The sequence below is a fragment of the Spodoptera frugiperda genome, chromosome 16 (assembly GCF_023101765.2).
Source record: "Spodoptera frugiperda isolate SF20-4 chromosome 16, AGI-APGP_CSIRO_Sfru_2.0, whole genome shotgun sequence".
NCBI classification, from domain to species: Eukaryota; Metazoa; Arthropoda; class Insecta; order Lepidoptera; family Noctuidae; genus Spodoptera; species Spodoptera frugiperda.
Window position 1 is genome coordinate 7,037,535 of NC_064227.1, and position 21,548 is coordinate 7,059,082.

Consider the following 21,548-nt stretch of genomic DNA (forward strand, 5'->3'; position numbering starts at 1 on the left):
CTTGATTCCTAAATTAATTATATTTTCAAATCTGCTTTTCAAACATGATATCCTGAAAGATAGCAGTTTCAGTTTCAATAAATAGTAGTTTAGTTGCAATCAGCAGAAGAGTAGCAGATATAAAACCAGTTTCGTATTTGTCATTCCCAAATTAGACTTTGGATTTGGTCTTCTTTTAGAACACAGAAAACGAAAACCTACCACGAAAGTACGATGAAACTCCCATAGATCCCTTTTAAACGTATTCCTGTTTGATCTAGGTGGGACACACAAGGTGACTTTAGTACGACACAGCCGTTGCCTGCAGTGAAAGTGAAGCTTTACACAGAAAACCCAGGAGTTCTGGCGCTGGAAGATAAGGAGCTCGGCAAAGTTGTGCTGAGGCCGACACCTTTATCTAGTAAAGTGAGTAATTTATTAACAAATAAATATAAAAAACGATGCTTATGAAGAAATCTAATGCCATTTTGAAAAGATAACAAATATCAGAAATACCTTAAGACTGACTGTCAACAAAAATCTATTGAAGGCAAATCCTCCGCTAGCGCCTGTCAGTTTTACGTATGGCGTTTAATGTGTTAACACACTAAATGATTTACTGTATTTTAAATGATTAACTACAATAATACCATTAAAATTAAATACTATAGCAGTAACTGTTTTGTACTTTTTAGGTACCCGAATGGCATCGTATGACAGTACCAAAGAATCTACCTGACCAAGACTTAAGAATCAAAATCGCTTGCAGAATGGACAAACCTCTCAATATGAAGCATTGTGGGTGAGTAAAGATGCAAAACAAGTCTTATAAAATAATTAATCGGTTACACCAATATTAATAAAAAATCTGTAGAGGGCCAAGAATGTTACCTTGTGGAACACCTTAAATTTTTATGAAACTCATATATGTAAGTTGTCTGAAATAATTGCATTTTAATTTGATTTAATATATAGTAATTTACAATTACATTTATTATATTATAATACTTTCTAGTCATTTAACAATATTGAAGAATGTCTATAAGTTCGAAAGCCTTAAAAAAGTCCAAAACATATAATAAATTAATTAATAATTTTCAATTCTCTCCTTTCCAGCTACCTCCACGTTATCGGCAAAAATGTTTGGCGTAAATGGAAGCGAAGATACATGGTGCTCGTCCAAGTCAGCCAGTACACGTTTGCCTTATGTTCGTACAAAGATAAGAAGTCAGAGCCAGCTGAAATGATGCAGCTAGATGGATTTACTGTGGACTACATTGAGCTTGCAAGCGGTACAGTACTCATTTCTATCATTAGTTTTTTAATTACTATCGTGGGACATACAAAATTTACTAAAAATCACAGTTTACTCGCGTACATTAATGGAGAAAAGCTCGTATGAGTTTCGAGTCACCAAGGGATTCTTAGTTGCGCGAGGTCGCCGCGTATGCACACGCTTTTCATGATAAAGAGTCCTCTTGTGACTCAAAAATAGTGGAGCTTTTCTCCATTAATGTATGTTAGTAAACCGTGATTTTTAGTTTCAACATGTTCCTTTTTAACACTATTAGTTATTAATTTCTTTGCTCCAACTAGTTTCAAATTAGCATTATACTCTTTTGGTATTTTATTTGTTTGGTTCATATTATTGTATGTGTACTAAAATGTTTATGTTTGTTTTACAGCTCAGCTGATCGTCGGACAAGGTAAGGCAAACAAGAAAACAATAGGTAATGAACATTTTTGTGATTATTATTCTTTCCATTTACCATTTTCCTTTCTCTATCTTTTTCTTTATGATCAAGTTGTCTTTTCATGAAAACGTTCACTTGGGTTAGTAGTTTCAAACATCTTGACTCTTAGATTTGAGAATCTGGGTTCGATTCCCTGATCAGACAAAAATTATCGGGTTATTTTGTTACAAATTTGACGTAATCGGATTATTTCTATAACAGCCTAGTTCACGAAATGTTAGGCCGACCTAAAAATAAATAATATTCAATTTTAACATCAATTAATGGAAAGACAACTTAATGAACTTGAACCAAAATAGATATTAATTAATTGTTCAATTGTAATTATAGACAGAGGTCATAAAGTTTTGGGTTCGAAACCCAATTTAGATTTAAATACTCATGTTTCATACTATTTATAGAACAACAATGAAAAGTCCCTCGTTTTCTTCGAAACAATTAAAATTATAGAACCTATCTTTAAAAAGAACCTTATTTCCAGTTTCAGTCAACTTTCTTTCCTATATAGAGTCGTTATTAGTTGAAAACTTGATGGGACCACTATCATTAATTATATTACAGAATTGGAAGGTGCTAAATACTTCATGAATGCTGTTCGGGATGGAGAGTCAGTTCTTATGGGAGTTACTGATGAAAATGAATGCCATCTATGGGTCATGGCGTTGTATAGAGCTACGGGACAGAGTCATAAACCGACGCCGCCTACAACTTCAGATACGCACCATAAAATTATGGGAGGTTAGTTCGATGGTCACTTGAATTTAGGGGATGAAAGAGAAAAGTTGATGAGTCAGTCAATATTTTAATAAATCAGAGCGTTTTGGCATGACGAACGGTTATGTGGATTGGATTAGATTGACTAGTGACAGATTTCTTTAGCCGGCAAACGAGCAGACGGATCATCTGATGCTAAGCAATCGAAACTGCCTATAGGTACCCGTACCCTCTTTTGAGGGTTAGGAATTTAAGGGTAATTGGGGAATCGGAGATTTGGAAGGAGGGACAATTGGGCCTCCGGTAACCTCACTTACACAACGAAACACATTGCATGTGTTGTTTCACGTCGGTTTTCTGTGAGGCCGTGGTATCACTCAGATTTAACTTCTGGTGGATATTTTTGTATTCTATGTAATGTGTAAGTGAATTTTGTCGAAGGTTAGACTAAGTCTTCAGTCTCCAGTAACATGTACAATAACAGCTCAGTGTTTGGAAATACCTACTGTGGGTACAGATTCATCCAATTTTTCAGTAAATAGAAGGCTTTGAGCCCCACGTTTTATATCCTAAACATATACTTCTGGTTACTTGAGCTTTTTATCACTATCAGTATTATCATCAGCAGTAGTATCTATTGAATTAATAAATTGATCTGATATCTTATCTGTATGTATCTCTATAACTGCCGTGTCTGACGTCATCGTTATGGTAAACGTTATTAATTAATTTGAGGTTTACTATCTCTTTTATCTGTGGAACTTTTTGATAGTTTCACTAATTAATACTTGTACTATGTTCGATCACTGTTATCACGTGTCTCAGAATATTTTAGTCTAAAGCTTGAATTATGAACACGGTATTGTATTTTGTTTCCAAAAACACTGTAGTAGTAATTAAAAGTAGTTTGAAACTGCTGCTGTAGACATTACCTACTTTAATAGACTTTCAAAGTGCTCATCATCAAGAATTTATATACCGGTTGTAGCTTGTGATTAGGAGAGATCATCGTTACTTAAAATTGTCAACTAAACATTGAATTATGACTTCCAGATGCCGACAAAGCGCGTAAACATGGCATGGAAGACTACATTCAGGCTGATCCATGCCAGTACGATCACCATCAGCTGTTCTGTGTGCTGCAGTCTTTGACGCTGAAGTATCGTCTACAAGATCCATATTGTTCTCTGGTAAGAAATCAACTAAAGCCTCTGTTAGAACTCAGTAATTAGTTGATGAAAAATTTCTTTGTATATAAATAAACGTTGCCCTATACTATGGTTTTCTAACCTACTACTTAATTTCATATGCACTTTACAACCAGACACCGAACAATAATTTATAGATCGGTCATAGAATTGTTTAATGTTATTTGAAGACATAGTTATTGTGACCAAATATTGTATTAAAAAAAATATATGTTATTTCACACAATTTTCTTCATAATATGTTTACAGGGCTGGTTTTCCCCGGGTCAAGTATTTGTCCTCGACGAGTACTGCGCAAGATATGGCGTGAGAGGCTGCTTCAGACATCTTTGCTACCTATCAGACCTTCTTGATGTGGCTGAGAGTGGGTCTCAAACTGTGGATCCCACTCTAATGCACTACTCCTTCGCGTTCTGTGCCAGTCATGTCCATGGTAACAGGTAGGTAGATAGCTAGACTTTTATAAAAGTAAAAGTAGTTAATAAAAGTAATAATACTGGAATTCAAAATTTCAAATTAAAAAAATTTGGTTCTGATAATACGAAATTGGATCATAATGTAAATAATAGTCATCAAAATTCTGCTGTAAACAGTACTATCGATATCGATGATGAAATTCGAATTTCTGAAATCAAAACATTTGGTGCAAATAAAACAAAATTGGATATTAATGTAAATAGTAAACGAAATAATATAATGAAATTGGTAAAAATTCGAGAAACGTAGCCAGTATCTTAATATATTTGATGTAAAAATGCATTCGTAGTTAAATATTTGTAAATATATAACAGGATGGTATGGAATGGTATATGTGTTAGATTTGGTGTCCCACAAGGCGATGTGAATGTGATTTAGCAGTGATCTATGGATAGAAAAAGAAGCTGTATTTGACTTATTTATTAAACAAACAAAATTATCAACATAAATAATATAATATTTTTAACTAAAAATTTCTTCAAAATTTCAAATCATGCAACATATATGCTTTAGTAAAGCGTTCGATTGCTTCAACCTTCATAAATATAGGATATAACATGTCAAAAACAGCTTCGTGTACCAGAATTAGTTCTAAACCACGACCTATCTGACCTATGCCTCACCTAAGTGTGATGTCGCTTCTATTAGTACTTACCTTTACTAACTGACTATGCAACCGTACTAAATGTGCTTACTAACTATGCCTGCTTCACCTTACTAATGTATTTTCGGGCTTTTGGAGTCAGCAGTTGAGATAAACACAAATACAAGCAAACAAGTTGTGTGAAATATTTTTGAAATGCATGGTTTGAAAATATTGAATTTCTATAAAGCAAAAGGTTTTAGAGATGGAACTGAAAGACAAAAAGATTCCAAAATATTTAAATCAAATGTAAAATTACAGCCCGTTGATTTCTTGAAGTAAGAATCTTCAATGAATTCGTGGTTCAAAAATCTAAAAAAGATCGTACTGGAACCAACTAAAAAGAAATGTTACATTTTTCATAAAAGGCAGAGAAACAACTAAAACCAAAAGCACACTCTTCCTAAAAATACAAACAAAGATAAAATAAAGCAACTAAACGAAGAAACAATACAAACCAACCCATAAAACAAGGCAGAGGACCAACAAAATGAAACCAACACTCTCCCTTAAGATAAAATAGTATTATTTAATGTAAATAGATTTATTTAGTTCGTAGTTAAGCTGCTGATTTCACAGCCTACCCTATATCCCGCTTGTGCCCAACTAGAGTAAGCCCTACGCCGGAAGTGGTTCACAGTACAGCGACGTTGACTGGCAGGCCGGACGGGGTAGGCAGCATCACTGTGCAAGAGAAAGAAAAGTTTGCGGAGATAAAGGAAAGATTGAAGGCGTTACTCCAGCATCAGATCACTAACTTTAGATATGCGTTCCCATTTGGACGGCCCGAGGGAGCGCTTAAGGTGAGTTGGGTAGAAGAACTTCTTCTCTCTCATCTTTTTTTCCATCTTATTTTAGGGGATTTTATTTATGATATGATATCTTAGATAAAAATCTAAGATATATAAGATATAAAGATAGAGAGAAATAAATAAGAGAGAGAAACCTATCATGCATTCAAAATCTTAAAGTCAAAATAATATATGATTTGCCTATTTGTCAATATGGTTAAGATGATTGAAGAAGAGAACTTTTTATCATGGTTCAGAAAAGATTACACAGCAAAAATGAAAAGTGCAGTGGGTATATTATATGGACAAAATATCAGAAACTGTTTTTGGACATGTAAAGTTTTCAAAACAACAACATATTACAATATTAATGTAGTTAGTTTGAAGATAAAGAAACCAAACCAAAGAGATGTAGCAACAATATAAATTGCAGGCCACACTGTCCCTCCTGGAAAGAGTATTGATGAAGGACGTGGTAACTCCGGTAGCGCCAGAGGAGGTCAGAGCGATGATACAGACCAGCTTGGAGAACGCAGCCTTGTTGAACTACACACAGCTTAGTCAGAAGGCGAACATCGAAGGTAAGGGACATAATTTCTTTTTATATGGTGAAACTGAAATTGTTGATTAAAATTTTTGTGTCAAGAATTGATAAAGAGTAGTTTCTAGATGAATGGAATTATAAAGAATCTAATCTTTTGATAGCAACTGTATGGGTGTGTGAAGAAAAATTTATTTTCATAAGGCGTAAGGAAATTTTAATCAATCATAAAAGAGTCTATATTGGATATTCCTTTGATAGTCCTTTAGAAAACATAGAAGATATGGACGAAGAAATAGCTCTTGATACATTTGTGTCCTTTAGGTCAAGATATAACATTTCCCTTACAGAGGATCTAAGAGGAGAAACAATGGTTACGCCGGCGAAGAAACTAGAAGATCTCATACACTTAGCAGAACTGTGCGTAGATCTGCTTCAACAAAATGAAGAGCATTATGCAGAGGTAATGTGAATGCACGGTATATTTCAACGAGTACAAAAATACAGGTTTGAGCTTAACATTGATGTCGGTGGAGTTTTTGGAAAAACAGCTAAACAATGTCAAAGTTATGCTCCTTAATGTTTGCCTAAATATGTTTATGTCTATCCTGAATGTCGTGGTTTCTGTTTTGGCGAAACTTTTTAATACAAGCTCTATTGCGTTAATGTCTTACTGGATTAAAACTGATGATATTTTTGTCATTTTAAGTGGAATAATTATGGAATGTTTTAAAATGTTTTGCCAAAATATCAATGTTGACTGGATAGCATCCTATTCTCCTGTCGCTATTAGTGTGGGGAATGTCAGGCAGTATATTATTATTTATTTAAAAAGGTTGGAAAGAAAATTCTGTATTTTCATTTCAATCAACGGTACACGATGTTTTCGTATTTACACCAAAGTTATTGTTAACAATATTAAACAAATTATCATCATCGTGTACTTTATTAGTATTGAAAAGTATTTTTGTTTTTCTAAATTATATATTTTATGTCGCTTAGTCGTCGAGTGAATGTTTCAATGGTTCACTTCCCGACATTTGATGTTCGCTAAGTATTAAACTATGTCTTTTATTATCCACTTCTATCTTATATTTTATTTCTCCGCAGGTTTATAACACAAAACCGGACTCTAGCGGTCAACAAAATGTAACTACTCATGAATTTGATTTGCTCGGCTGAACGAATCACTTGTCAATTGTTTGTTCACTTGATCTTGGTCATACTTCACATTAATTGGTTTGATCACAATATAAAAGGAGTAGACTTGATAAACGATAGTTTAACTCGCTTGGGCAAATGCTTTAATATTACTTCGATAGTCGAAAGCATTGCATGAATTACGAATGATTTAGAAAGATTTTAATTGACTAAGATCGGACTTTTCATTATGGGCTCAAATCAAAAAGTTATTTTCTTTAGAATTTTTACCAAAACCAATTGGCAGGGTTTTTAGTCGTATATGTCTGCAATGAAAAGTGAATTTTGTATATTTTTTTCTACAGTCTACTCCGAACTTCGACTCACGAAACATACATTAGTTACAGGAACAAATGCTTCTACATACAAACTAGGACATACGACACATTGAGCACAAATACAACAAATTTTCTTTTCCGTAGTGCGCTATATTTTATTATTATTTATACAATTTCCAAGCTTACATTCTGCTTGCTATTCGTGTTTGAATCGAAAATAGCTTAAAACAAAAGATCTAATATTTCAAATCTAAACTCTAACAACTTTACATTTTAAAGCTATTTTCGTTTGAACACTTTCTCCTGTGTCCACTACAGTACCTACACATTTAGATAACTTCAGTACATTAGGCATTGCACATACCATATTATACTCTACTAGTTTCTATACTCTATTCTGTCCAGCTTCTAGTGTGTGAACTAGACTTGTCCTATCTTATGTTGTATCTTGCATGTCGTCCCTGTCTTGTAGTGTGTTGTCAAAATCAAAATATTTGTCAAATACGTTTGACGGTTTGACAAATGTTTTGAACCCACCCAGAGCTGTATTATCCCTAAGGCAAACTGGGCAAGTGTCTTGGGCACCAGGTTACATGTGACGGGCCATAGAGGGCGTTAACGCCAAAAAAAAAGAAGTTCCTAGGACGTGCTTGCCTAGGGCGCTCGCTAGGCATAATCCGCCTCTGAATCCACCTCTAGGGTATATTTTTGTAGTAAAATTATTCCTAAGTCCTACTAGTCGTGTACGGCTAGGTTTTCTCCATTTCAAGGAAGACATTTTAGTCTTCATGACCGTGTTTTTTCATTTAAAAGGCATGCTATCTAATGCCTTTGGTATTTTGGTTTTCTAATTTGTGGCAGCCAATGGCACTATACCTTTTTGCCAGTAAAGTCTTTCTTAAATGCAAAGATTCGAGATTGTGTTGTTAAAAAAATTGTTAAATAATACCGATTTATTTCTAAATGGTAAACAAATCATGATTAAACGGTGTAAATACTTAATTCTCTTTGATAATCAACATCATTGTTTTTTGGTTAAATATTTTTAGAATCTTTTTCATATGATAATGTAAGTTTATTACTAATAGTGTCATTCACATCTGTGTACAGGCCTTCGCGTGGTTTTCGGAGCTGTTGGTCGAGCATGCTGAAATCTTCTGGGCGTTATTCGGAGTAGACATGGATAGAGTATTAGCTGAACAACCCCCAGACACCTGGGATTCCTTTCCTTTATTCCAAATCCTTAATGATTATTTAAGAAGTGATGGTGAGTCTCAAAAGAATCAATATCCAAATCCAATCTTTGGAATTTTTGATTCGTCTAACGACGTCTTTTTTCACTTTTTCACTTTCTTATCTAGTCAACTTTTGGTCTTTTGTTCAAATTTTCTTAGCAGTATCGAGTGGAGTGGGGTGGCTTTTGATTTTGAATTGAATGTTTAGTATAAAATATGCACCACTTGCAAAGTAATGAAAAAGACGGCAAACTAACCAATAAATGAAAACTTCAAAAGCAGTGCTTGGTTTTTTGCAAAATATCTGAAAAAGTTATCGAGATTTCTGGAATCTAAAAAGATTGGAAATGACGAGGAGGTTTTTAAAAGAAAGTCTTATGAGGTTACTAATAAATAATTTAATTGTATAAATTAACAATGATAATGGTATCATCACAATTCAGCTGACAAAGCATATAAACCTGAAGAATCTGGCGACCGGGCCAAAACGGTAGTTGGAAAAGAAAATACCAAAACATACCGTTTTGATTAAACGAGAAGAGAACTGGCAGAATATAATAGAATTAAAGGAACGGTCTCAGTAGACGGAATCCAAATATTAAAACTTAATCAATGTGACAACTGGGACCGTGGTGGTGGTAAACTTTTTCTACTAAAAATTTTCAATGCCGAATGGAATGACATTTTACTTACAATGCCAATACTGTTATCAAAACTGTAGAGCAAAAGGGCACTTGTGGACTAGACTATTCTTCTTCTAATACTTTTAAATGTTGTGTAAATCGTAAAGTTAACGTAGATTGATGTTTTCTGATGCTTTTTCAAATATTGAATTTGGACTTTAATGTATTTTTATACTTCAAACTTTTCCTTTCTATTTTCCGTAAAAGCTCCTTTTGTCTCATCGCCAGAAAATCTAAAAGGTGGCAGGTTTCATGAGCACCTACGGGATACATTTGCTCCTCTTGTTGTGAGATATGTGGACTTGATGGAGTCCTCTATAGCACAGTCCCTTCACAAAGGTTTCGAGAAGGAAAGGTGGGAGATCAAAGGGTAAGGATTAATCTTTTTTTATAACTATAACACGTACCGTAAGTTTTTACCTTTTTCAATACACCATTCAATAAGTCAACGCCTTTGCAATTCATGAAATTAATAAACTAGATTCACAACCGTCCATTTTATCTGTTTCGAAATCAAAATGTGACTTGAAATCTCATGAATGAAATCACTACCATAGCATGGAATCACAAATCACAGCTTTGTTGCATAAATACATACATATATGAAACCGTTGCTTGTGTTAACACATCTGACAGACACGAACCGACAGACGAGCATACAAGCAAACAAACACATTTGTCTAAGATAATAATCTCTTTAAAATGTTCCCATAGTAACGGCTGTTCCACGAGCGAGGAGTTGTTCTGGAAGCTGGATGCGTTGCAGTGCTTCATCAGGGACCTGCACTGGCCGGAGCCGGAGTTCCGCTCGCACCTGGAGCAGAGGCTGAAGCTGATGGCATGTGACATGATGGAGACATGCATACAAAGGACGGAGGCGTCGTTCCAGGTGAGAGAATTTCCACAGATGGGGCCCAGTAGGGCTGATGCCTGATCCGGAGCTGCGGACTACCTAGCGGGTTTACCGGGGCTCCGGCTCGAAAAGCAGGAGAAGGAACGGGGTGGTTTTTAGAGTCTGACACTCCCTCTCGCCTCGCCCAAGGCGAGAGAAGTCATTGGATGATTTTCCAACCTTAAAAAAAAAAAAATGGTGAGAGAATTTAAAAAGCCAAAATTATAAGTTTTCAAACTGACATGGTCACTAACACTAGAATTGGAACTTAAAACGGGATATTTACCATGTCTTTCAATGTTTATGAGTTTCCGATATTTCGGCACTGTTCAATTCAAAATTAGTATACGAGCAAAAATTCTTAATGGTCTAAACTTATTTAAAAGTAGCGTCTCCTTTAGACCTTTGTGTCTAGTTAAATTTAGTAAAGTGAAGTGCTAAAATCTTTTATTAGACAGTCGACACTATCTTTCTTCTAGTCCTGGCTGAAGAAGAGTGTCACCTTCATGTCGACGGACTACATCCTGCCGGCGGAGACCTGCGCCATGGTCAACGTGGCCCTCGACGCTAAGAACCAGGCACTGAAGTTATGCGCAGTTGAAGGGGTAGATATTGTGAGTACTTACATCTCTCTTTACACAGGTACTGGTGATGGGAATAGCGAACAAAATTATATGGATTATGGCAATGCTAAAGAAATAGAATCTAAACATTTCAGCCAATTAGAAAGAAGATTTAGAACTGTATATGAGAAACAGAAATAGGTTGAGAGCTAAGCGACGTAATTATGATACGATCACAGCAAACGATATAGAGCATACAATAGCATTAATCATGGTGGAGTTTAAAATAGAGCCAGCCAATAAATGAAGATCAAGAATCATAAAAGATCACGAATCATGAATGCCAATGCCAAACACATGCTAGATCATAAACCATGGAAAATTAAAACCAAGCATAACGGCCAGAGCGAGCCTTCAGCTTTCATTAAGTATTCAGATCATCGAACAGCCTCCTGCAAGACTCCTTTTCAAATATAACTCGATAAGGGTACAATGCTTTTAAACCTTTATTTATTTGAAAGGGAAACTCTTGAGGATTAAACATCGGCTTTTGTATCATGCAGAACATTGAATAAATGCTTCACCATACTCTAGACTTCAGAATTTTTTAGACAAAGGAGCATTTAGACCATGGAAGATCGAGATGTCTGATCTAACCACAATTCTTCTGGTGAGTTCAAAGAGATGGAGAATGGACAGACAATCCAGAAAAAAGCTTGGCAACGCTTATAAAAAAATAGGAACGAAATAGCTACGCTTCTCAGACAGGGCGAAAATTTTTAACCGAAACATCTGACTTCGACAATCAGCCGCACCACGAAACCACTACCATCGCCACTCTAGAACTACATCCCATACCACGGACCCACCCGAATTACGAAGCAGCTGATGTATGTAAACTAACAAGTTCTTGCATGCTGTTCCCAAATCAGCTTCAAACAATTGGATTGCATGTACAATCAAAATTCACGTTCGCTAGTCTGGCTCTTAACATCAATAATGTTTTAAGTTTCTTAACATTAAGTGTCCAGAAAAAAAAGAACCTGTCCAAGACCTTGAGAAGACGTTTGTCAAACCAATAATAATTCTAAATATCATACCAAAAGCTTCTGGAAATATTTATTCCAAATCTCTTCATTTGGGATCTAATAAACCCATTCAATCTGCACTTAGAAGTCTTTCCTCCAAATCTTTTCATCTGGGATCTAATTTACCCATTCAAACAAGTATTAAACCTTCCCCATTTTTCCTTACCTTTGAGCCAGCCGCGAATTTGGCATGGCTACTAAAGATGCCTCCACTACGTTCAAGCATATATGAGGATTGGATTTTTAAGATTAAAGGCAGTTTCAGATACATTATCTAAACAAACGAACGTATTGGATCCACACCATAACACTGTCTCCTTAGGGAGTGGTATGAATGCATGTGCACGCATCTTAAATGTTAATAAATGAACTACGAGTTACAGAAGAAAATGATTTTAAAAAATTACATGAGAATGAGAGATAGCAGCTTTCAAATACTATTTTTTTTTTAATTAATTTAAAAAATTAATTTAAAAGATATTATAAAATTATTTATTTTTTTATTATAAATTAAATGTTTTCTTTACGTCTTCTCTTGTACTATTTGGTTTGATTTTTTTATAAATCTCGAGTTTCATATCCCCAATTCGCTAAAGTTCGCTGCATCTCCCCCCTCCACTGTCATGGCTGAAAATTGCAAGCACGAGGCAAATTAGATGTTGCCGTATGTTTGACGTTGCAATTGTAACATAAATGCTCTCGAATTTAGTAGATAAGCCATACGATACGCGCCTAAGGGAATGCATTGCAATTGTTTTCAAAATTCAAAATTTTGGCATTTAGGGGTCTCTGTCATCTTTAAAACAACATTGAAAAAGCTTCCAAAGAGCTTGAGAAGTAACTGTACGGGATAAAAATCATCATTGTTCGTTTAAAAAGGAACAATGATGTGATTAAAATCTTCTAAGACGACCCCAAGATTGGCGATACGATAGCACTAAAAATTACTGCGAAAAGCAACCTTTACGGAGCGAATACTTGACATATTTTAAGATGTCCTAAGAAAATGGCTGTGCGGATTAGATTCCACGCTTTTGTACGTCTCCCAGCTTATCTAAATGTTATGGAATGAATGTTAAAGAAGTTTACGAACTTCTTTGGATGTGATCTTCTACTGCATGTGCAGAGAAATTGGTTGTCATTCGGTGCTCGTTTGGAGACATGAGCTTATTGTGGTCCCTGGATTGACTGGAGCGACGTGCGCTTGTCCGATTGGCTGTGATTTTATCCAAAACAAAAACACGCATTATAAGCACGTCCAGAACTACAGCTTTGTCTCTTTTCGAGAACTAGAATTATTCTGAATTCGTTAGCAAGTCCTTGAAACCAGAAACCAACTAAATCTTCTTTTAAGCAACTTGTTTGGACTTGCTAGCGGATTCTAGGAACAATGTAATAATTAATGTTTTATGGAAGAAGTTCCGGAGAAGAAAACAGTTCATACCATTATCTAGAGAAGCCATGAAGGCATCAAGTCCAGTTTTGGACTGATAGACCTGTTTATGCAAGAATTCATTATATTCCTTTCTCTCCCCTCTAGTACCAGTATCACACCAAAATGGATGCGCAGATTGAAGCCTGTCTCCAGGGTATGGCGTCCGGGATGACCACGAGGTTGTCTGCAGTGCTGGAAGCGACGCTCGCTAAGATCGCAAGGTTCGATGAAGGAAGGTGAGTTGATTGAAAGATTGTTTTTTACATTTGGAATTAGCCCTCAATGATCCTAATTTAAGACTGATTGCTAACAAAAATCAGTTGAAAGCTAATCCTGAGCTAGAGCCGGTCACTTTTAAACCCCATGGCGTTTAATGTGTTAATGACTGTAATAATTTTTACAATTACATTAATATTTTGAGGGTTATCACGCCCCTAAAGGGTCTTATGTGATTTAAGGTCTATTGAAAAAGAGATTATTTGCTTCAGTCTTCGTTCTTAAATCAAATTATCCTGCGCTGCCGCTGGTAGGATTAATGTGTCCTTTTCAGAACTTTTTTCCATTAATGTACGTGAGTAAACCGTGATGTTTTAGTGTACCTATTGTTAATAATTAATTATTCCCTTGCCCATATCAACAGAAATAGAAATGCCTATTTAAAACTGACTTAAGCTCATCATTGTTAATTGCTTTCAGTTTGATCGGGTCCATCCTGACGATAGCCAACGTGTCAGGATCGGGCAAGGACATCGGCCAGGGTTACGTCAACTTCATGCGGAACTCCATGGACCAGATCAGATCGAAGGTATGTTTTTACTTAGTTTCTATATTTAAGATGAGTTTCTAAAATTTTAGATGATTTTAATAAATGCAGAACAAAAAAGAAGTATGTAGGTAACCACGGTAGGTAACTGGAAATATTCAGATACATAATTTTACGCAGGCCAATTCAATTGACACTAAAAAAGTATTTTTTATAACAATCTGCGGTATTATGAACCATCAGATAAAAAAAAGTTTTAGAGTCGTGTTTTAACCTTTATATCATCTATCTATCGATAGATTTCTCTACTGGAGATAGCATATTGACGTAAGCTCAATTAAGTTAAAAATATGTTATTATAAATATCTGGTAGCCAAGTCTCTCGACATAATTAATATGTATGTACCTATGGCACAAAGTTAATAAAGTAGGTTATTAACTTCACCTTTAATACATTTGTTTCCAGGTCACAGATGAGTTGTGGATCCTGCAGCTGTTTGAGCAATGGTACGGGATTCAGGTGGGGCTGATCAACACGTGGTTGGCTGAGAGGCCCGCGCTACATCCACAGCAGGTCGCCTGCCTATCTATCATTTTGAAAGTAAGTAATTTTATTTGTAATTAAATCCATTAATAAAAATAAGCACCTAAAAATATTATGTAGGTATAAGTTTTTTGTTAAATAATAATCATTTTTTGGGGAAGAACCTAGCAACACTAATGGAATTTCCCTTCATTGTCAATGTTACCACGTATAAAAAATTTGCCCAAAATCGGGGAAAATATTAGAATGAATGATCTACACCAAAGTTTTAGTAAATTATTTGTTTATTTAGTTTTAAAAGTTGTTACGAGAAAAAATAATTATTTACTAATGTATAATTAATGTCAATGTTTTATTTTTAGAAAATGTACAGCGATTTCGAACTGCAAGGCGTGATCGATGACAAGTTGAACTCGAAGATATACCAGAATGTAGCAGCGAGGATGCACACGGAAGAGGCCACATGCAGCTTGCTACTCACCCAACAAGACGCTGGGTAAGAAAAAGCCTAATAGTGACATAATACTCAGTAATCTATAGGTAATAAATAGACTGCTCAGTTGGCTAGGCAAGCGTGTGCCGTGCAGTGTGCATAAAGCAACTTTTTGTGTGATACACAAATTGTTGTTTGGGTGTGTTGTATATGTGAATGTTTGTAAAAACACGCACGACATAGGAGAAAATCTAGTCGATTTTAAAAAAGAAAAAATCTTAAACTGCGTCATTAATAGTCCGTGACAGTCAACTTATGGATTGTGAATTTGTGAACCGCCTCTATACTAAATGCTTTGCCTAAACGCTTAGCAAATATCATATTATATATCGCAGTATAAAAGATTCTGGTTTATCAGAGAGCAGTTCTGCCTGTTTTCTATTACAAGTATAATCCTATAGTCTGCTCTTGCGCCATCCGTAAGAGGTGCGGTGGTGTCAAAATGTATTTTAATATGCTGTAAATTTAATACTCTAGTAGAATCTCGAATACCAAAGTTGTAAATCTTTGAATGCTCTTAAATGTAAGAGATGATTTAACATTTTGGCAATGGTCCTGAATGTTGTTTTGCATTTAACAAAATTTATTACTTACAAAGCGATCAGCAAATGCCACGTTTGTCTTGCAACAATACTTCAGTCGTAAATAAGGTCAAAGATCTATTATTTGAGTGTTGATGATAGAAAGACGGGTGTTGTGGATAGATTCACGCAAACAAATAAGTTGATAGCGATTACAATACATATCAATAGGACTAAGAGTTTCTTCAACTGGCCTCTGTTCAACAGTGGACGCTTTTCGACTGGTGATGATGATGATGACAATTCATATCAATTTTTCGTGATATTTTCATGTTGTAACTTTAAAATCTGTCCAATTACAGGGGCGGTGATGATGGAGGTTCAGAGGAGGGTTCCAGGAGTGGCAAGTCAAAACTCGAGGCACTCACGGAGGAAGCCAAGCTTGGAAATGTTACCGCTGTTGTCGGAAAGGTATAAAAATTATATCTATCGTATCATCATCCCTGAATGAGTAGGCAAAGGTGCACATTACGGCACGTAATGCCACTGTACAATGTACACTCACTATTCACCATTTGTGTTATAAGTCCCATGTACTGACTAGGAGTTCAATATCTATTGTAATACTCCTAAATATGAGGTCTTAGTTTCGATTACCAAATAATTATGTCCATTATGACAAAATCAGCTGCCTCGTATAGTCGCACTAGCGACAACTGGAATCATTCTGTATATCAAACTGTATAATAATTATAGGTACCGTAGTTCCATCCCCAGATCAAAGTAGGTATCTTATTATTATTCGCAGTATTATTCAGATTTTGAAACAAACGATCCCACTCCTTCAGATTCTATAGCCAGAAAGTTCATTGCCACCTGAAAGTGTAAAAATAATATTATTTACACCTCTCTCACGAGACATTTATTGTTGGCTATCACGTTTGATCAAGATATAAATAAATGTTTCTATATGAGTCACATGAAAATCATGACAAGATATGTATGACACCTCGGCCAATACATAAAACATAATTATATTTGTCAACATTAATTTTATTTATTTTCGGTCAAATATAGAAAGAGAAATTCTTCTCACTTTGTTCTATGAATAGAAGCTATTATACATTCTCCTTAATTCGGTAATTCTATTCTTACCGTGTTTAGATCTTTCCACATTCATATAGCTATACTAATGTACTAACATGGTCAGAAACCATTTTCATATTGAGTAAATTGTATGCGCCTGCTGCTTTGAGAAAGGCAATAATACGATTCTTAGTGCTTTTGCCACTCAAAATAACACAATGTAGTGTTTTGCTCTAACTTCGAAATAGCTCTCAGATTTGATTAAAGCAAGCATTATTTGGAACGTCTATTCGAGAAATTATCCGTTCATTCGTTATTATTTTAATTAGCAGAATGTGTTAGGACAAGACAAACTATATTACGTTAATTATTTACTATATACTAGATCAGGTACATTGGAACAGTTCCAATTCTGAGTAGAATGCATGTGAATTCTGCTGTCAAAGTGCTATGGCGACCTTTTACACCTCAGTTTACAAAGGTTACGATTGACTCACGCAAGACTGAGTGAGACCTATTGGATTCCTTTCGAATATATATTTATAACTATTTCACACAGTTATAAATACATTTTCTTTAATTACAACCATAGTTAAGCCACTAGTGTGACTGTCTGTAGAGATATCGTGCAGGTTCGATTCCTAGGTTGGGCAAAATGTTAAACTCTTTATTGATATCATTTTTTTTTGTAATGCAGTTTTGAATTATTAGTATGGTTTTTCTAAACGTCACTAATAATTCTCCAACCGACCTTCATAAACTATCACCATAACCATCTGGATTCCGATGAGCTTATTTACCCATTGTTCTCTTTTATATTTTAGGTTGGCAACATCTTCGGTCGTGGTATTGGAGAACTGTCAACGAAGCTTGGCGGCGCATCGTCCTGGTTTTAAATACAATAAATATGTCATAAATAACATTTCTTTGCCTACGTCGATGTGAGATGAAATTACAAAGCTTTTTGTTAATGCATTGAGATTAGAATACAAGAAAATAGGTGCCTATAATAATATTAATACATAATTTTTATCATATTACAGTCTAAGGTTCAACAGTAACTTACAAAAAGAATCAATCAAGATTTTTAGCTAAAATATTTTAGTAAAATATATTGCTTAAATTAAAAATAGTTCTATGATTCATGGATTAACAAAAAGCCTCACCTATTCTGTGATGATGATAAAACAATCGTTTGCATTCGATAAATAGAATGTTCGCCATTTTGAATTATATAAATCACTCCAAGATGGCGTTTAATGCGCTAGGTGTTAATCATAAGTGGCCAGTTAATCATAGCTTAGTGTGATTATAGTGTAAACGAGGATTAGGTTTTGTTTTATATAAAAAAGGCTTTATGTACAGTTAGGGGATCATTATTCGTTTATTGGAAGCAAATAAAAAATGTATTACGTACGTGTGTATATTAAGAGTAGTATTTGATAAACACGATTCGAAAAAAATATAATAGTATATTAAATTATTACGAACGCATACATACACAAAATGCTACAATAAGAAAACATATCGCTTTGGCAAAAGTTATATTCTGTTATATTTAACGCGATGTATTGTAATTATTTACAAAATTATATGTACTTAAAAAAATATTAAAAGAATGGGGGGGTGGGTTGTGAGTGTGTGAAAGTAAGGAATCCTTTCTCGATTTATCAAAGTTACGTTTTATATATCTTTTAGAACTTGTTATAAATCTTCAAAGTGACTTTACTACATAGTTTCCTGCAAAGTCTTATATATTTTATTCACATATTTCATTCTATTTACGAGTGACAAGCACGTTAACATTAACAGCAAAACAACGTTTTCAATGCAACTCTTTCTATACCTAAGAAACAGTATTTTTCTAATTAACAAATCCACTTTTTAAAACATCGGTTTGATCTCTTTATTAAATCTACAATGCATTTTTATAAAATACAAAATAGGCGCGATACAGCTTATTTATTTTTCGAATTCAAATATTGCAAGTAAAAATAAACCTCCCCGCTTTTTGGGTAAAACTTGTTTTTTATAAGAATGCATCTTTAAATTTACAAGTTAGCCACTTTTCGCTATAGTATATTTATCTATATTTTAAAAGCTCTCTAGATCTAATGAAAAATCTAGCGACACTTTACCTTGATTAGTCGTCAAAATAATACATAACTATTTACTAAAAAATACTATTAATAGTTATATTTGTTAACAAAATAATATTCTTCTACGCTAAACACCTTACAAATTTTTGAACTAGGAGAAAATTTAAAGTACTTAGATGAAAGTTTAATGATTAATATAGCGGTTAGTCGCTATGCTGATTCGCCTTACTAATGTCTTGTTCGGAACGGCTTGGAAAATAGAATACTTGTCTTACTTTATTCTAAGTACCTATTTATTCTCACTTGGTTTGTCCTTTCTATCGTTCATTTGTTGGTTCAAAATTAAGCTTGGAAGCTTCGAAAATTATATGGATAAGGATAAAATAACAAAATGCGTGTTCTTAAACAGATTAGTAGGCTCGTCAAGTTATTGAAAGTATATTAGAGAATGATAAAAATCGCAGTATCTGTAATGAAATATTGAGATATTGACTGTGAATCCTAAAGTCCAGCACCGAACGACTTGGTATAGAGGTGAATGTAGTTATTCCCAATATTTTATCATAACACGAAATTATATAAACACTTTAAATAGAACTATATCGGCACAGTAATCTTGTAACGATAGTAGTGCTCATATATCGAATGTAAGGAATAATCAAATTGATATATTAACCAATGTTACATCTGTATTTTAATTTGTTAATCCCAGTTTATTGATTTGTGAAAACAATCCTATATTTGTTATACCTTTTAATTGAAAGCCAGTACCTTGTAGACCTACCATCCACAAACTACACGAGTTTACACAACCAAAAAGATGAAAAACATGAATTAAAAATGTATTTAAGTGTACTGGATACGTTAAATTCTTTCTGTTTTTGAGTTATTGTGTATTATGTTGGTAAAGAGCTCAATAGAATGAAAATGTCAGTTTTGTAGTGTCTAAGTGCATTATAAGAGCCGACTGAAGATGTAACTGCGTAGTAACAAGCTTGTATTATTTTGCCATGTTGGAAACTCGCAATGAATCCGTGTATCACTATAAAACGTGCCTATTTCAAACTACCTACTTACATATAAACAGCCGATAGCTTCGTAAGGACACCATTGCGAGTTTTCAAAAGCTTTGAAAAGCCATTGAGTGCATCGCGTGTGTAAGGGGATAACAATAAAAAATATTTACAATAAAAATGTTTACTGTTCCTTTGCTCTTTTATTCCTCTGTGTCAATTGTTTTTGTGGATAAAATGAGACAATTTTGGTAACCTCAGAATTTAGAAGAAGAAAAAAACTAAAAATTTATTATTTATTTATTTACACACTTAGTACAATTCATTTTAAATGTAATTGTTCGTCTTGAGTCTCTTATAAAAGCTGCCATTGGCTTATAAAATTAATGTTATACAATGTATTGAACTTATAACACTTTTAATCATACCAAACTTGTTAAAACTGTTTCAACTTACAAGAATATTTAACGAAATTCTTCACACGACAACCAGATAATCTCTTTGAATAACTGGGCAGCCGGATGTTAAAATATTATTTTAAATCCAACTGTATCTAATACCAGAACGCTCATCCAGACAAATAAACAAACTCCAGTTTTTAATATTATTATATAACGGGCACCTTATGTACGAACTATAAACTACTGAACAATACGCTTTCGTAATTTATATGAGACAAAATCTTAAAACAGTTTGTTTGAGGCGCCTCTTTTTTACTAGTCTTTAGTTACTTTATTGTCTTCGAACAAACGTAAAATAAACAGTATGAATTACAGTGGCACACGTTAGGTTTTGCCCCTACATGCAAAACTGTGCAGGTATAACCGACTTATATTGTTCTGTCAACTGTACAATTTTCCCCTATACACGCTAGGATTTGCAGGCACAGTTTTACATGTAAGGGCAAAACCATCTTGTAAAAACTAACGCGTATGGCCAGCAAGCATTATTCTAATAGTAACTCCCATTCCCTTTAATTAACACTAATGTAGATAATTAAATACGTTAGTACCTCTACACACTTTAAATTAACCGCTCCTAGTTATTATACAAAGTTTCATCATTGTTACTCTTTGGTAGGGATATATTATGTCTGGGAGTCAACGTATTATTACTAAATACTTATGGAATTGAGACCAGTACATGACAATAGGCTCATCCCCCATTACATGGGTCTTATAATACAAATAGTGAAAAGTGGGAATACATTGTATAGTGGCATTACGTGTCATAACGTGCACCTCTGCCTACCCCTTCGGGGATAAAAGATATGACGTTACATTTATTAATTAGGTATTACCTAAAAGTACTCACTGAAAGTAAAAGTGCATACGATATTCGTCATATTATTTGTCTTATAGCAAATAAAACCCGGAACGGGCCATGGGCTCGTAAAAATACGCCGACCGGTGTGAAGTAACTAATAAACGCACGAGACATCTATAAATATCAAGTTATTCTTATTATCCGTAATAAAATATCTCCATTTTATTTCTTTGTCCTGGTTCATGTTCCATGAAAACGCAACAGTGACTTTATTGCTGTAAA

At 34.4% G+C, this 21,548-nt stretch overlaps 1 protein-coding gene across 16 annotated transcripts in view; it reads left to right on the forward strand.

Moving 5' to 3' along the window:
- Positions 1–20,193, forward strand: part of LOC118280637 (calcium-dependent secretion activator) — a 67,683-nt gene extending 47,490 nt beyond the window's left edge. For 6 of the 16 annotated variants that reach the window (XM_050699605.1, XM_050699593.1, XM_050699603.1 and 3 more), the window contains 21 exons: positions 261–405; positions 675–781; positions 1,096–1,271; positions 1,665–1,709; positions 2,295–2,471; positions 3,501–3,637; positions 3,905–4,095; positions 5,386–5,578; positions 6,000–6,147; positions 6,458–6,570; positions 7,218–7,256; positions 8,696–8,852; positions 9,711–9,873; positions 10,218–10,392; positions 10,875–11,009; positions 13,587–13,717; positions 14,178–14,286; positions 14,711–14,845; positions 15,151–15,284; positions 16,165–16,273; positions 17,713–20,193. In XM_050699605.1, the coding sequence (XP_050555562.1) occupies positions 261–405; positions 675–781; positions 1,096–1,271; positions 1,665–1,709; positions 2,295–2,471; positions 3,501–3,637; positions 3,905–4,095; positions 5,386–5,578; positions 6,000–6,147; positions 6,458–6,570; positions 7,218–7,256; positions 8,696–8,852; positions 9,711–9,873; positions 10,218–10,392; positions 10,875–11,009; positions 13,587–13,717; positions 14,178–14,286; positions 14,711–14,845; positions 15,151–15,284; positions 16,165–16,273; positions 17,713–17,784 (2,791 nt within the window). In that variant the 3' untranslated portion in view covers positions 17,785–20,193. The remainder of the gene's footprint in view (positions 1–260; positions 406–674; positions 782–1,095; positions 1,272–1,664; positions 1,710–2,294; positions 2,472–3,500; positions 3,638–3,904; positions 4,096–5,385; positions 5,579–5,999; positions 6,148–6,457; positions 6,571–7,217; positions 7,257–8,695; positions 8,853–9,710; positions 9,874–10,217; positions 10,393–10,874; positions 11,010–13,586; positions 13,718–14,177; positions 14,287–14,710; positions 14,846–15,150; positions 15,285–16,164; positions 16,274–17,712) is intronic. The other 10 variants (XM_050699600.1, XM_050699609.1, XM_050699608.1 and 7 more) reach the window with 8 other exon arrangements.
- The last annotated feature ends 1,355 nt before the right edge of the window (positions 20,194–21,548 follow it).